At 37.4% G+C, this 17,688-nt stretch overlaps 1 protein-coding gene across 4 annotated transcripts in view; it reads right to left on the reverse strand.

The window, feature by feature from the left end:
• The window catches only part of NELL1 (neural EGFL like 1), a 291,463-nt gene that overhangs the window by 57,245 nt on the left and 216,530 nt on the right, over nucleotides 1-17,688 (reverse strand). For all 4 annotated transcript variants that reach the window (XM_035328005.1, XM_035328007.1, XM_035328006.1 and 1 more), the window contains exon 15: nucleotides 10,496-10,591. In XM_035328005.1, the coding sequence (XP_035183896.1) occupies nucleotides 10,496-10,591 (96 nt within the window). The remainder of the gene's footprint in view (nucleotides 1-10,495; nucleotides 10,592-17,688) is intronic.

Consider the following 17,688-nt stretch of genomic DNA (forward strand, 5'->3'; position numbering starts at 1 on the left):
ACTCCAGCTATTGAACTGACTTGCTAAACCAGAGATTTTCTTTTTAAAAGCAGAAAATGATTGGTGTATTTGAGAAGAGCTCTATTTCTGCAAATGCGAAGGACCAAACAGATTTTTATCAGAACTTTATAAAAAGTTTGGGAAAAAAAAAAAAAAAAAACAACAAAAAAAACCACACCTTTGCCACATAGTTCCTCAAGGTAGATTATTACTGTTATTTTACAGATACCTCAATCATAAAGGAACTAGCAAAGAAAACATTCAACCAGGACAATCTACATTACTTTTATGCTTCATATGAACCTTACATTAAGTGAAGCATTCCTTTAACACCTTGCGTTTTGTTTCACCAGGGTCTGTAGGCACAAACATTGCCTAATGAAAACAACAGGATCTGCACAGAGTTCATGAGCTCTGAATCTAGAACAGAATTTAACACCACACTTTCCAGGAGATGGATTCAGAGGTCTTTTTCACACCCAGTAGGTATTACTTTACTGATTTTTTTGGTAATTCATCATCCACAATATACTGGATTCTCCAGAAAAAAAAAATCCAGAGCTAACAGAGGTCTTCTGAAACATCATGCACTTTCTGCAGCAGAGCAGACATGTCACTATCTAACTAACGACCAACAATGAAAATGTTTCACCTGATGCTGAAAAATCTTTGGAATGACAAAGGAAGTTTGTAACATTCCAGATCAGTAAAGCCTTCTACTTCTTTTCTTGTCTATTAAAACACGTGAGTACAATCCTTAAGAAGGACTTGCTTTCTTGGGTCCATACAGTGATTTTAATGCATCTCCTTCTGTTGTAGGCTTTTTTTCAGTGTAGGGGTATATAACTCCATTCTGCAACCCTGCTAAGAGCAAACTATTTAAAAAGGGGGCTACTGAAATTCAGAATAACTTTAGGTACTACAGAGGGTACTTCAGTTAATGAAGAAAGGATGGCATTCGGCAATGTTTTAACTCATTCTCACCCCTCCTCCTAGAGCAAAATAACCGGTATATTTATCCTATTGTACATGAGCTACAATCTACATAAATCATACAACAGGGCAAATGATCTACGCCATTTTATTTGCTTTCCAAGTATTATATGAACATGGATGTGATCTCTTCCTCTGAATATCAATCCAATGAAAGCAAGCAGAGGTGGCTGTTGATTTTGTGGTGTTGAATTACCATCACTAAAGGGAAAAAGATCTTGCCGGTTACCCCTATTTGTTTTTCTGTTGTATAACCTCCATCAGCTTACAGTGTCCTTCTCACACCATAATTTTTGAGGTGAAAAAGATTAAAAATTAAAAAAGAAAAACCTGAATTAGGTATCCAATACCATTAGAGCAACAGCATGTTGTTTTGCTCTACTCCTTTCACATCACATTATTTCTCGAAGAAATAATGTTTAGATGCTGGTTCTGACTACAGAGGTACATTTTCCCTCACTATATCTTGAATAACTTGAATGAGATCACTCATGAAATATGCTATAGAATAACTTAATATATTGAACTTTGGCTGAAGTGTACCTCTATATGGTAAACTTCTGAGCCGCACAATTTTTGTCAAGACTGAGTTATCTTCCCTGCTTGAATAGGACCTTACCCCTAAACTAGGTTAGTTAGATTTGCACCATAGATCAATGAGTTAAAGGTGGCATATTTATCATTGCAAATGCAACTAACACAGCTAATTCTACTTAATCCCCCCCCAACTGTTCTTTTATTTCACTAGAGCAATTTATTTTTCATTTCACCTAATTCAACTGCACCAGATCCTCAGGCTTTCATGCAGATGAAACTCTCCCTGAAACCAAGAGGAATTGCCTTAAAAGAAATCCAAGTTCCTCTCTATGCACACTCTGTACATCTCAAGTAATATTTCTAGGGTATCAGTAAATTTCAATATTCACGGTTGATTCCCCAGTCTACAACAGGTTATTGATAAGAAAAAGACGGTAGAGAGCTTATTAAAATCAGTACTGTCGCCTAAATATTTCCTGTAGTCAGACACACTAAGACAGTTTTTATTTAATATTTAGTTAGTTCACTATCTATTCTGACATCTCTCCGTAGAAATATTCTGTTTTTCACATATAGGTATCTGCCTTAAGGAAGCATAAAAGGGTGTCAGACTATCCTGACAAACTGTAGCATTAAATGTTACAAAATTAGCAGTAGTGCACTGCATTCAGAGCAGGCCTGTTTTTTGGCGGGTTGGTTTGTTTGTTTGGTTTGTTTATTTTTTAAATTTTTGTTTGTTTGTTTTTTATTATTAACCAGAGTAAAATGACTAATCTGGCTAATCCATCATGAATTATGTATTTTAAAGCAACTATTTTTTTCAGCTCACATCCATATAGGATTGCTTCACATATGGAAACTTCCTAGTTGTCAAATGGAAATTTCATAAATATATGAATATATTTGCTCAAATATAAATATTTGTTCATATTTTTGAGTGCTTTGTAAGTCTGTTTTCTTTAATATATTCAAGTAGTGATTCTGCCACTTGAAACAAATTTAAATCACATCACCTGGGTCCTCTGAATCCAAGAAGAAACTGTAGCAGGTACAATTGCACAGACGGTGTGGGAGATGATCCTGGTGATAAACTGGATGAATGCTAAGTTAGGGACTGAGCACTTCAAAAAAGGGCAAAAGCAACCAGGCCTACAGCAGCAAACAATTTCCACAGCCACATTTTCAGCAAGGCTTTTGAACAAAAGTTTGCTGTGTAGGCTGCAAGCTGTAGGATGTTCAGAATGAATACAAAGCCTTTATTTAGAGCTTAGGAGTTTGCTATTCTTTGATTTACCTGTCTCTTTCTATGCATGATTTTCCTTCTGTACTGCGTAATTAGAACTTATGGACAAATAACGATATAATGTTACTGAGACCAGCCACATGGGCAACCTTCTTTTTGTGTAGGTACATCAACCTGAGGAAATGCACCATCTCCTTTTGACATGCATCTGGAAGACAAGTTCTTCTTCACAAAGGTGTGCCACTGTGTGACGATGTCCACGCAGTATAAGGAGCGTTGTCTTTTCTGAGAGGCTCGCTAAGGCGCAGTATGTGCAGCACCCCCAGTCCTGGGGGGAACACAAGAACTCTCTTTCTACTTGGAAGTTCCTCCAAGCCAGACAACCGTGGCTGTCTTCAATGGTAACCACATGTGGCTAGTGAGATGGGAATGGGAATGCACAAGGGGCTCACTGGACATGTTCAGGGGAATGATGCTCACATTGATGTTCCAACTACTACAGCGCATGTAAGCATTCATTTGAGTGGTGCTCTCACGCTCCTGCATTTTCTGCAACTTCATAGCATTTATGCAGCCTTGTTCTGTGAAGGGCCATTTGAAAGCTCACCTCCTGTGGCTGAGGATGTTTCTCATGTAGGACTTGACTGAATCAATCACTGAACTCCAATGCACTAAAGAACTGTTTTGCTTTAATGGTTTAAGCTATGTTTTTTAGTCCCCATCACAACAAAAAGTCAAGTTTTCATATAATTTCAGTCAGCTCCCTCCATACTGCTAAAAGGCTCACTCATCTCTAATTTCAAGACAGTTTCTATTAGCTATCTAAGAAGACCGAAAATAGGTTACTATCCAATGCTTTGGCAAGGTACCTGAATCTAAAGAAGATCTAGGTGAACCATCACTTTATTCCTAAGTTTCCCACTCTTTTCCTTCCCTTCCAAAGTATTTTGTCATTTTCTTTTTAGATTTTTCACTGCCTGCTTTTCAGTAGGACAGACACAATGAAGAAGTTAAAAATATTGCTCCATTACAAACGGAATATGCAAAGCCACTGACTTCCTAGAGATGCATCCATTCATTTATTTAAATATGCTACTTATTTTTATTTCACTGCTAAGGTACTACAGAAGAATAATATATAGCAGCTATTTTTGTAAGCTCTATAAGTTCTACAGTTGATCTTCACAAGATGCTAATCCAAGAACACCTTGAACAGCAACTGGGATACAAAGAAGATGGCCAGCCAAGACACTATCTAAAGGTATTTTTGTAAATATATAAGGCAAGAGAACAAAAATTTTAAAATCTGGGCTTGGATCTTCTCTGCAGTATAAAGTTTGATCAACAGAAATTACCTCTTCATTACATTGTTCTGTATGAATCCAAATGCAAATTAGATGTCAACTATCTAAATCTTGCCTTTCTTTTCTCTGAATAAAATTGCATCCTTAAGTGATACCTGACATGTACAGCTGGTATATAGACACTGGCTGGGAGAGAAAAGTAAAATTTGAGTGGAGAAACTCGAACTGTGGGAAACTAGAATAGTGTGCATTATCCAACCAGGACATGCAAAATTATACAACCCTATTTTTAAGAACAAGTTTTGGGGACCTGAGAGAATAGAAAACAATTTTCTCTGACTTAAAGAAAATAAAAAATAAAAAACAAAGCTCCTTCTCACCAAGTCAGAAGACTATGAAAGAAATTTTATGACCACAAGTCATACAAGTAATAAAACATTAGAATATTAGAATCATTTGTTACCTGGAATGTCAAGGTATCATCTCAGCTAACAGTAGAGATTAATATAGCAGACATTCCTTTCATTAAAATCAAAGAAAAGTATATATGCTCGGACAGCTGAATATTACAAATACAGCAACATAAAAATATCCCTTGGAAATAAATAAATAAATAAATAAATGCACTCACTGCTTAATGTTTCTGCTGGCTTTTAAACTTCAATTTTTGCAGTACACAAGGCAGCGTAAGTACTACAAAAAAACGAGTCCAATCTCCCCAGCCTTTGGGATAAGTGCTGTTCCTGGTCTGGGAGATTTCACTATTCTTTGGCTTGGCAGTGTGAGAAGTAACTTTTGTTCCCCTCCCATTGAGAGTTATTTGTTGATTTGCAGGCAGATGTCCCCTTGATCCTTAGAGACTGTCTTAATCAGATTTTTCTAGTAGATATTCTTTCATCTACTCCCTGATATCTTTACAAATGACAACTTTGTTTCTTCTATCATATTAAGATATCACCTCTTGCCATTTTGCAATAAGCACCACTGGGGCAAATGCTGTAAACAGCTTGGCAGCAAATGGAGGAGGGTAACCTCAGCCACCTGGAGCATCTGCCTTCTCTGGATCTGTCACACTCTCGGGAGTGTTGTATCAGCCACAATCACCATTTTCTGTAATAAGTTAAGCATCGCTCGCTTCAGCCCTCCTATATCGCACTGTACAGGCTTTGCCTCACCTTGAAATGAGAGGCTTTAGAAAGAATCTAATGCAAAGCCTTGTGCCTACAGCTGCACAGCTGGTTTGTTTCCCAAAATAAACGTTGCTTCATATTTTACAAAACATCTTTAGATGGAGAAAGTAGGGAGTTTTGACATTTAACTTACTGTACTCACTGAAAATCTCTTTCTCAGTTTTGCTTTGGGTTTTGTTTGCCTTTTTTTTTTTTTTTTTTAAACCAGGTTCCTCAACTGAAATGTCTTTGATAGCTACACACCTAAAGATTGATCCAGCTCAGGAATCAAAGAAATAGCACATGGAAAGACAGTTCTCACATTTCTTGCTATTTCCAGGGTCCAAAGGAATAGACTACAGGGATTTTTACCCAAAGGACTGCAGAAGAAAAGAAATACCAAAAGAAGCAATTTAAGAGATGAGTCAACAAAACAGTATGCAGTGTCTGGACAACAACTCCAGATTCTGCAAGCTAATATGAAACAAACTAAAGGCCTCCTCATTTTCCAGACATATCCAACTACTAGATATAAGCATTGCAACATTCCATTGTGCACCTGTTAAAACCCCACTGCATCGAAGAATCCTTATGTAACTAATACAGCACTGCAAGTGTTGATTTTTTGTCATTCACAAGCATGATCACTGGGATTCGGAGCACGTTTCTCAACCATGGCACATACCGAAAAATGACCCCTCCCCTCAGTGTCCAACAATCTTTTGCACACACAGTCCAAAACCACACACAAAAATATAACCTCAGTAATTATCACCTTCTGATGTCTCTCTGCCATGCTTTACCCTTACTTCTGACTGTTTTCAGTCAGCAGACAATTCTTTGACACCATTCATCCATTTGATAAAGAAAAAAAAGTTTACCTGCATTTTAGAAAGACTAGACAAGACTACAACAAAAACATTTACCTCTCTAAGCTTTAGTCAATACACAGTCCTTCTAATCTACCAGAATCATATTCCTCATGCAGCGTATACCAGCTCAGACAATAGCTTTCATAAGCCAGGGGAACAAAGGTTTGGTGCAATTTTGGACATGTTGCTCGAGCAGTGCAAAAGCCCTCCTGCAGCTTTGAGGAAACAAACAAACAAACAAACAAAACAAAACAAAATAAAACTTTGTTCAGTTTGCCTCTAGATAGGAACCTGCTTCTTCAAACCTTTTTGCTCTTTCCTTCTTACTGTCCGAAGTTATAATTCATGCAGGAGGTACTGTAAAGAAGTGGCTTATGTTTGAGTAACAATTGGATTGTGCCTAGGAACCAGCTCGAGTCTGAGGTATCTAGCCCAGGATGACAGTCTGTTTTCCCATGGCTGCTCTCCTCCTGTGTTTCTGTGCTGGACACCTACTCTTAACTTGCTGTGTAATGCCAGGATTTAACTTCCCTAATTGAAATGTCTGTAACCGCTGAACACCATCACAGAGCTGTGTTGAAGATGGTGGGTATTTCTTAGGCCCATATACAGAACTCCTTGCATGTAGGTGTTCAATGCCTGCAACATATTGCAGTTTCAATCATTTGTTTACTCTGATCTTTTGCTTTTCTACATTGTTATGCCTAACTCATTCTCAGTGCTTCATCAGCGGCAGTATAATGACTACCATTCCACTAATACAGAATAATAGCTGAGCCCGTCTACAAAACCAGCATTACAACTCCACTGACCTGTGGCTCACCCACTGAGAGAGAAATGCAGCTCAGTGAATGATGGGATTTTATTTATTTTAAAATATTGCTAAAACATGAGATGGAGAAAACATTCCTGGATGAAAAACTAGGGCATTTGACTCCATGCTGCCAACTACTCTCAGAGCATTGTGTTTGCACTCCTCTCTGCACAGCAAAATGTCTCTTGGAAGCATTTAACAGGGATCCCTGCCAAGAATGCACCTGGGCTTAAGCCAACAGAATTACATACACTTAAGGATGCACATCTCCAGCTCAGCAGCCAGGCGTAGATGTGCTGGAACCATACAGCAATGTAAGCAACATTTCTAACACAAAAACTTTCTAGCATAGGCATCACAACTATGTTAGTTATCACAAATGGTAATGATCACACAGATCATTTATTTCAGCCACGGCCAGCTAAACAAAACAGACAAATAAAAAATCAGAAAATAGAATCAGTCCCTAAACAGAAAATGACAAGAAGTCTGTAAAAAGCATCAAGCTCACAGTTATAGAAAAAGCATTTGTAAAGAATGGATTGAAAGAGATACTTGACAGTATCTCTGGATAACAATCTGCAGTTTACACTGCATGCAAAAAGAAAAGGCAGCCCCACAACGGTGTTATGCGAATTCTGCATTTCGGGTAAAACAACTGGTAATAGCTAATTCTTAGCAGCATGCTGAATTATGTATTTGTACATACACCTTAAATATGTATTTTAATTTCACCTTTTCAACTGAGTAAATTACCACGATATATCCCAGTCTTCTCAAATACCTGATTTTTTAATTAACCTAATATCATTTCAACCAGACAGTCAGAACAAATGAGTAACATATGATTCATATTCAGAAGGAAACACACCTGCTTTTCAGTGACCTTACTAATTGATGGTTTGTTTTACCCTTTCCATGACGTTAAAGCCAATTTGGGTCACACTGTTTTTAGCTAGTGAGGAGTCCTTTCAAGCTCACCAATAATGTATAAAGGGTTGCTATGCTGTTGGTTTGAAGGACATCATTAAATGCACCTTGGTGAATAGAATACATTACCCAAACACATCACTTTACTACAGATATGCATCATCTCACCATGAGTTTCCATCAGACAAGATTTCACCAGGAATGTTTGATTTAAAGTCATGTCCCACCATTTCACAGCCTTCAAACTATGTCATGATTGAGGGAGTGCTACCATATGCTAAACACAACTGCTTATTTCTAATATTACATACAACAGAAGGAAAACAAATAAAGAAACAAATGTTTTTTGAATAGTTTAGAAGTCCTCCAATAAAAATGCAGCAAAATGAAGTGAGACTATGAAGGAAGTCTTCTCGACCTCCCATTCCTGACACTATTGCATCTTCCAGGAGCAAGCAGGTAAGCAAAAGGGTCTGCTTCAAAGATGGTTCATCACCTTTCTACTCTCAATACACAGTTTTTGTAGTTTTTCCAGGACACGTACCTTCAGATGGCTGAAACTGTTATCAGAGACCTGACATTCACTTAGCTACTGAAATACACATACAACATAACGTATATCAGTTAAAGCTTTCAAACAGTAAAAAATATGACTTCTCATATTCAGAGCAAATTCAAATTTCTCAATGTTATCATCATTAGTTTGAGGGGCAGACTATTGATAAATCCTACACATCTCCAAAGAAAAAAAAAAATCCTTCTGGTTCCAGTCATATAGATTTTATACACAGAAGCTAGCTCCTTCTGACACGTACCTCTAAATTTACTGATATACCTACCGAGTATCCCGTGTCTGCTGTTTCCTTTACTTGGTGTGCTAACTCACACTTTAGATTAAAAAAAAAAAAATACAAAAGCTTGAAAAACATAGCCTTCAATTGTGGTTATGTCATCCATTTATCAATCTTAATCAATTGCTTCATCAATTTAAAGACTCTGTATTCTAGTTACAGGAATCCCTTTACAGCTAGAAGAAGAAAGATGCTTTAAAGATTCATGTGTGAAAGACAGGTGGTTGAGCTGAAAGCTGGCCTAAAGCCACCAGCTCCCTGAGTCGGCAGGGAACCCTTGGGCAAAGCAGGTGCTGGTTTTGTAGAACCATATTAACACATCCATACAACACATCTCAGGTATCCTGAATCACTCAGAATGTACTTGTACCCTCTGAATTACAGACATTTTGGAAAGGAATGGACAAACTATACATGAGAGAGGCTAACTAGCAGGATCAGAGTGGGGTTCTAAGGCAGGTTTTTCTTGTATTACCTCCCCACATATATTGTCTGCACTGATTCCTGAATGTCAGGACGCTTGAGAGCTTAGTTCTGTTCAAAACAAATAACCCAAAGGCTATAGGCAGGAAAACGCAGTACTCAAATTAATTCAGGATGATATGAAAAAATTCATGTCCTAGTTCATTCCCAAATCATTAGAAACAATGCTGACAACTAGAAACTATGGGATTTTATTATACAGTGATTTAAGTACATCCATAAAAAGCTTTAGGAGTTTTCAGAAGCTACTCAAAGCACATTTGTTGACAATTGGGTTTAAATTACTTTCTATTATAGCAGAACAGACACATATTAAACAGACACTGTTATACACTAATTATTAGACAGTCTCTGGATAACAAGTGGATCCAGTGATTTAACGTGCCCTTTAATGGTTATTTCTTTTTTTTCTTCCATAAAAGAAAACAGCTTGTCAATTATAATCTCACCCATACTAGCATCATCCAACTTGTGTTCACAATTCACTTTATTTTCACCAGTAAAGTATAAAGGTTTACAAACAAACTTGCTAAACAAAAAACTCTCACTGGGTTAATTAAATGAAATTCAACTACAACAAATGCAGACCAAAATAAAGTACAAAATTTGCTTTTTAGAGAACCTAATCAAAGCACTATAAGGAATCCTATAATATTCCTTCCTTTTAACTTAAGGTAGACAAGGAACCAGATCTCTGTGAGAAAAATAGAAAGGTGGACATATGGAAGAGGCTGCCAGGAGGAGATCTTGAAATGGAAAAGATTTGAGATAAGGCTGAAAGGAATCAAAGCATCACTAGTAAGATACATTTCAATAACTTATGGTCCTATGGAAAACGATGTCCTCAGTGACTTGGAAACAAAGCCAACCTTAAGAATCCAACAACTTGAATTAAGTAGAATTATTCAAGAATTCCAGTGAAAAGCAAGGATCCAAATTTGGGTCCAATGTGCCTAATAGATTCAGAAAAAAAACAAAAGGTGACCTTGAGCTCGCACCACAGAAGACAGGTGGAGTAAATATTTTTCATTTACCTTTCTCTGTAATTAATTAAAAGTGTCCACTGGAAGCAAAATCAGACACATCCCCAGTCATTTAAAAATTTCCATGTTTAATGTAAGACTATCTTTCAGTTAGGAAAAGGCAGTTATGGAACAGCCAAAACACATATCTTCACTGCAGAGAAAATTTCAAGCAGATTGAATTGAAAAGATTACAATTTAAAGCAACTATTTCGTAATGCAGCATATTGTATTTCTTATTACAAAAGAAGAAGAAGCTGTTTCAGCAAAGTTTTACCTTTCTCACAATGACTTCCTGTGAATCCAGAAGGGCAGACACATTTGTTAGGAGCTACACAAGTTCCACCGTATCTGCATCCCTCTTCACAGAATGCTGAAAAATCAAAGGAACATGTGATACTACTTAATTTTTTTCAGCTTATTATACATTTGCACGCTACTAAGAAAAGCATCCTAATTCTAAGCAATTAACAGAATTCAGCACATTAAAATTCAGTCCACCTGCAAACACAAAGAGAAGTTACTCACTTAAATGATATCAGGAAAAATTTCAGATTACACCATAGGCAAACGACCTCACCAATAAAAGATTAATAACCATCTGGAAGAAGAAGAGAGGAAAAAACACAGCATACAATTTTAATGGTGCTGATCTTTCAATTATACCCAATTTGAGTATTACAATTACAATGCTCTGGTGATCCACAGATAACAGGCTGGTCAGATGGTGTTAACTATTTGTTTCTCACTTCTGTCAAATAATACAATTCATTAAAAGGTCTGTAAATGTAGCCTTTTTCCTTTTTTAAAAATTATTTCTAAGTGTAAATTACATTTTGTGGAATCAAAAAATTAATTAAGGGGAGGCTTATGACTGAAAACAGAGAAGGGGTCAACCACAAGACAGCACCTCTATCGAAGTGTGGTTCTTGACCAAAACGCACAAGTAGTTCAGAAGTGCACTTGTCAGATATCTAAGAGTCGAAACAAATGATGGCTCTTAGCTTTTCTAGCAAGCAGTGTGGTGTTCCTCTCACATATACAAGTTTAGCAGGAAGTCCACTAACTGTGCAAGAAGTATGCTTGAAATTTAATGCTATTTTTTCTTCCCTTTTGTCGCATGTGTTTAAGGAGAGGAACTAGGGTAAGAAAGGAAACTGCAAGCATCAGGGCATGATCAATTTTGCACTGTTAACGCCAGTAAAAACTTTGCTGAGGCTAAGCTCAGGCCCTGTACCCACAAACACTCTCCCAACCCTCTCCTAGATACATATTGAACTTCACAAGTTACTCAGTGGGCTTAACTGCACTTAGGAGGGAACTTACAATTAATATTTCAACAGCAGCTCTCTGCATCTAAGCTAATAACAGAATCGCAAAGTGTTTTCTGCAAGCTAAAATCACAGATGGAGCGTTGGCAAAGAGATGTTACAAATGCTATGAAAAACCTTAAAGTGCTAGATAACAGAATAAATGTTTTAGATTTATTTTCCAACGCACTAAAAAGAAAAATAAAAAGAGGAAAGTACTGAGGACTAGGAAGAATCTTTTTTAACTGTTAACCACTTCGAGGCAAAAGAGCACATTGTTATAACTTGACTGAACTCACAGACCGCTATGCTCTAGTGTAATTTGTAGCATGTCATACTGTTTTATGGAGAATAACACGGGGAGAGGAATGCTGAAGTGTTTTAGAGAGGATGGTAGTAAGAGAACACAAGCTCTCCTACGACTGGTGCAAGGCAGCGGTGGGAGAAAGAAGTGTTCTTGCCCACTAACACCTCCTGCTCATTGATGTGGGCACTCCATGTGAGAATCTTCTGAAATATGTCTATTTTGAAACCGCTCAAAAGAGAAATATGGTTTAAGAAAAGCATTTTGACATTTTTTCATATAAATATTTGTAGAAAAGTGTAATTTTGCATAAAGCTGAAAGTAACTAGTATGAAATACAGCTGAAAAATTATGAAAAACATGATAAAATTAAAAAGGTGCCTTCTGTAGCTCTTGAAAAAATGCTCACTTCTGGTCTTGGCATTCTCAGAGGATGTGCAAGTTAAATTCTTCACCTACATTTTTTCTGGTTTGAAAACAAGAGGCAGCAGATACTATCTTGAATTAGTAATAAATTTCTGCATGACTACAAAAGAATTAGAAATTGTGGCAGAACAGATATAAAGGGAAATATATATATATAATATATATATATATAATCAGCTTCACTGACAAAAAGGAATAGTTTCTCCATAACATATGCCTCTCCATAACATTGAACTAGGAAAAAAATTGTGTTCTTAAAATAAAAAGAAGTAAGATAAGGAAAAACAAAAAAAAAGTTTTTTTGTCTAAAATAATCAGTCGTGTCCACCAAAAGTCATTAGAGCTGGAGGGAGACACATTTACTGATAGGGAGGGGTAAAAGGGCTTCACTAAAAGCATTCACACACTTTGCCACCATAACCAATACTGCAGATTTACTAATGCGAAACGTTTGCTCCTTACAATAAATCCTATTCATAGGCATGCACAGTAAGCTGGTGTTTTCTTCTGTTCCCTTTTAAGATAAATAAGATTAAAAGGTTTATGAGGTGGTATTGGGTATTTAAGAGATTTTCTCATGAGTCTAAAAACTATGTTGTCTGCAGCAGCCAGGTCTCAGCATCCGCAGGCACAGCCAGCTATGGAGTTGACATCTGGGAGAGAAAGACTGCAAGGCCTGCCATAATAGGTCAAAGATCTCCCTGTCCTTCTATTCCTTCCTGCATATCCATATCCAAACAAACCTCCTGTACACGCGTCCAAATGTGCTAGCATTTGTTAAGCATTTTGAAAATCACCTCTCCTTAAGGTGTCACAAAATAACAGTAGCAATGTAGAAAAGAAAACAAATAAACAAAAAACTAGGGATGGCTGTGTTACAAGTTCCTGTGAAAAGGGACTCTGTGCTGCCCAAGTGCACAAGGAATCAGAGTCACTAGCCCGTCATATGGATGTGAGATAGGATGGAGTTGGCGAAGAAGCTGGGCAATGGCTGTAGAAGAAAAGAACTGAATGCTGTTTTTTAATTTTTGCAGAAGCTGAAAAGGCCTCTGCAATCCAGACCAGCTGTTCTGAATGGTTTCTCTTGGTTCCTCAGGCTTTGGTGGATTTTGGGGAGGAGATTATTTCTTATATTTTTATGCAAGAAAATAAAATACCAATGAAAACAACCACAATTATCCCAAACAGCTTTCCTAAAAACTCCCTTATTCCTGTATTGTAGGTTTGCCGGAAGTGGAAATGTCAAAACCACTAATCTCCAAACATCGTTACAAAATCAAAATGTTTGTCTAAGGCCACTTTCCTTAATTGCCAGGAAAAGAGCCCACAGTATTATAAGGCAGCACTGATAGTACAACTCCGAATTTTAAGAATGCTCAAAGCCTCTCATGATAAGAACCCAATTTCAAACCTCACTCATTTGAACTATTTTCTCTAATAGGTTTCTGCTGCTAGCTGAAACCTTTTAGAACATTTTATCAAAAATCATTCTTTTCCAACAAAGATATTTTTCCTTTATACTCTCAGTAGGAGTGATTAATTAAGGAAAATCTTTACAACACTTCTGTACCTATGTCTTATTGATGGACAAGAGGACCCAACAGGGAGCAGCTCAGTGACTGGATAGTAAATCATCTTGAGTGCCCAGACTCTCATAAAACTACCTGCTTTTGCGCTTATGCTATGTCATGCATCTTATGGGCTGTGGGGTCTAAGACTTGCACTGTGGTTTAGACCCTTCAAAATCAGAACTCTGTTATGGGGGGGAAGGCACCAACAATACCACAAAACTACCAGTTATAAACCTCAACTGCAGGCTAACTCCTACTTAGAGCAAGTTAACAAAGAAAGAAGAATCATGGTTGGATCATACTTTTTTAATGTATTGCTATAAATAGATCCGATCTCAAACTATTTGCAGGCTTCTTCTTCCAAAGCAAAAGCCGTTATCATATAAAGACCTTTCCAAAATAGACATAATTTCTCTGCAGAGTTTTAGTTTTTAAGTATTTCCTCCTCCATGATGGATCAGCAGAGTATGGAACCAGCCAAAATGAGCAATCTGCTGGATTCGCTGTTTTTGTGAAATGTTGCAGGGACAGGGAAGTCATACTGCGCAGCTCCACAAAGAGCAGCAGGAATACGCCCACAGACTTGGTACCATGCTCCTGCACATCCTCAAGTTGAATACCCGCTGTCAGCGTATTTACAGGATACAGCTTCTTTTACTTTGTTCAGTTAAATTCAATTATCTCCTCCCCCAATTAGAGCATTATGGACATCCTCAGGAACAAAAAGAAGCATTTAGCAGTGCTAGAGCCTCTTTTCATGAAAGGTGTGGAATTTGGCTGTCATTCTTGTAAGTTCTTTTTGCTTCTTTCCTGGATCTAGGCACTAATGCATAAGAAAGCCAGTAAGAAAGCCAGGCTGCCAACTATAGTTTCAAATATGCAGTACTGTCATACTATCATTTTTATGCAGTACTACATAAAAAATAAATAAAACATACCATAGCTTGCACAAAAGGAAACATAGCAGTACCAAAAGCACAACAAAAAAAAACTCTTGTCCCACATTATCACAATGAAGGGAAGCTATCAATTAAAGAAAGAAAATAGTGTTATTCAAATATATAATTTTTTTTTGTTCAAATATAAATTCATATAAATTAGACATTTACATGAATCAAAACCATGCCTATTACTGCATTAAGTTCAGTTTATCAGAGATTAACCACTTTCTTTCCATAGTCAAGGTCTACTGTAAATTGTCAGGACACTTGCAGCGTGGGGTAGCTGTTAGCCTGCTTTGTAGCAGCAATTGTAATGTAGCTCAAGGTGAGACTGTGCCCTCTAGGTAGCATACGAGATTCCAGTTTCTATAGTGTAGTAGCACTTTTTTGCATTTTAACCCCTACGTACTGGGTGCTCACATTCACCCAAAACTACCTGGTACCTTGCCTCACAGGCACACATTAGCTTCAGTGTGTAAGCACCTGCAGCGAAGAGAGGAAATCATTCTTTATGATCAAACAGAAGCAGGTATAGTGCCAGTGCTGCCCTATAATTAAACCTACAGCAGTTTTCTAGAAGACTTCAATTCAATGGGACTTCAGCCTGACTCCTTCCACCTTCACTTCAAAGATTGTGCATTGGTACAGAGAGTTACAGGGGAAAAAAGACAGATAGTTACAGGGAAAAAGAGCATCAGCATATACAACCTTTTCAGGTACCCACTGCAGGCTTTTGCTCAGCGCTGTGTTCCCCACCCAAAATATAGACCACAGCTCCTTCTGGTTATTGCCTCAGCAAGCACTCATCCTCTCTTGACGTTATCATTGCTCTCCTTGTAAATCAGGAGGTGTCTGGGGACTGCTATGCTGTGCAGTATAAAAGAGAAAGGCATAGTGGCTTCTCTTGTACTTTTGAAATACTTCTTTTACTGATTTATCTTCAACACGGTGATCAGTAAAATAGCCATGAAGTCCAGGGATATTTGTCTAAATTCAAAGATTATATGCACATCAAGCGAAAAAAATGACATTCAGGAAAGGTGAGAAGGGGGTCAGGCCTGGACTGCCCAGGTAAACCAAAACGTACTGGCTTTGGAAAAGAGATGGGCTAGCTGAGCCACACAAGCAATTTGATAATCAATTGATGGAAAGACCACAATTTCATTAGCTGATTGAATTTACTCAGCCAAGTACACACAAGGTCATAGTTGATAACAATCCAACTATGTAAGCCAAGTACCAGAATAATCAGATGATGCCAGTTGCAGAGGTAGATTTAGAGGACAGCTGAGAAAGGAAGGAGAAAGCACACAAAATAAGGGAACGGTAGAGGTTCTGCTCTTTTTCCCTGTACTCAAGTGTGACACTATCATTTATAAAAAGTACAAAACTTTTGGTTCAGTGAACTGCAACCTTTCAAGGAAGGGTGTGACTTAATTTAACACAAAATCTGCCAAATGCCACTGGAGTCCTTTTACAGCTGGCTGGCGTCAGAGAAGGACATAACTGGTGGGAACAAACTTTGGGCAAAAGAACCTCCTGGAAAATTTTCATCCCACATGTTGGAGAAGAAAGATGAGCATAGGTCAGTATGGCAATCAGCATGTGCATACATCTGAGACTGGAAGATAACTCCTTAGCTGAGCAGTTCATCACATTTGCAAGTGACTCCCAACCCAATTTGAGCTTTAGATTTTATACCTGGTATGTATGATGGCTACTTCAGTCCTGGAACAATCTGTAAGTCATGTGCCTTTTAATAGCTGATTGTAAAATTACTATTCCTGATTTATATTTATAGAGATTGCACATATAAGAGGTATACATAAATGTAATTAGCATAATGCCTACCTACTGTAGTCTAATCCTGGCAGTACAAAACTATTACTTAAAGCTAAGTATGAACAAAGATCAACGACCTTGGAATTAGGGTTTGGAGAAGTGTTTTTTTCAAAGCACTCAGAAAAGCATGAAGTTCTTTCAAATTTGTGAGGCAACATACGCTAACAGTCCAGGGAAAAGGGCAACACAGAAAAGTACCTGGAAAGATTGTAAGGAATAATGAATGTATCACAAAGAAATGATGGCTAAATATTGGTTTTAGGCATACACACATCTACTCTGTGTGCGCACATGTATGACTTTGTGTGTGAATATATTTTCATCGGATGTAGTATTTATCAAAATGGTTAACTAAAGTTGTAGACACTGGCATTAGGCTATTTAGGCTGCTTAAGCAGTCCGTCTTTTCAAGAACCCACTACTTTGTCACACAGCACTTTAAAAATTAAGACTGAAGTCAATTTGGAAGCCTGAGCATATCTCTCAGAAAACACTGAACTCTTAGAAGCAGGCCCTTTCTTTGCTGTTACATGATGTTAAATTCTCCTGGTGTTTAGTGTTTTGCTTGACTGATGCGTCATCAAGTTGTGGCCAATTGTACTGAAGAAGCAGGTCATTCATCTGGATGCTTTGCAGGCTGGGATCAAGTGCAGTTTGGCTGGAAATGCTGGTGCTTGGGGGTTGTTTGTTTGCTTCTCTGGTTGGTTGGTCACATTTTGTTTTGTTTTTCTGAAGAATGAAACATCAACTCCTTAAAATTAGTACAATGAGTCACAGTAATAAACACTAATTGTTTCTTTTGTATTATTCCAATAACAGGACTTACTTTTGAATGCACAAGTTATCCACCATGATTAATAAAATTTTCACCTAAAATATTTTCTAATGAACAAGATGGATGCTATTAAGTTAATTCAGAAAAGATATCAAACAGATGTCCATTCTACTTATTGGTGAAATACATATATGAAATACTTATTGATATCAAGTCTATTTTATGGCTCTGAGGATGGCTATGTGGCAATTTTCTAAAATGTATATAAGATCAATAGAAACAGTAAAAGACAAAGGTAATA

Source organism: Oxyura jamaicensis, chromosome 5 (assembly GCF_011077185.1).
Source record: "Oxyura jamaicensis isolate SHBP4307 breed ruddy duck chromosome 5, BPBGC_Ojam_1.0, whole genome shotgun sequence".
NCBI classification, from domain to species: domain Eukaryota; kingdom Metazoa; phylum Chordata; class Aves; order Anseriformes; family Anatidae; genus Oxyura; species Oxyura jamaicensis.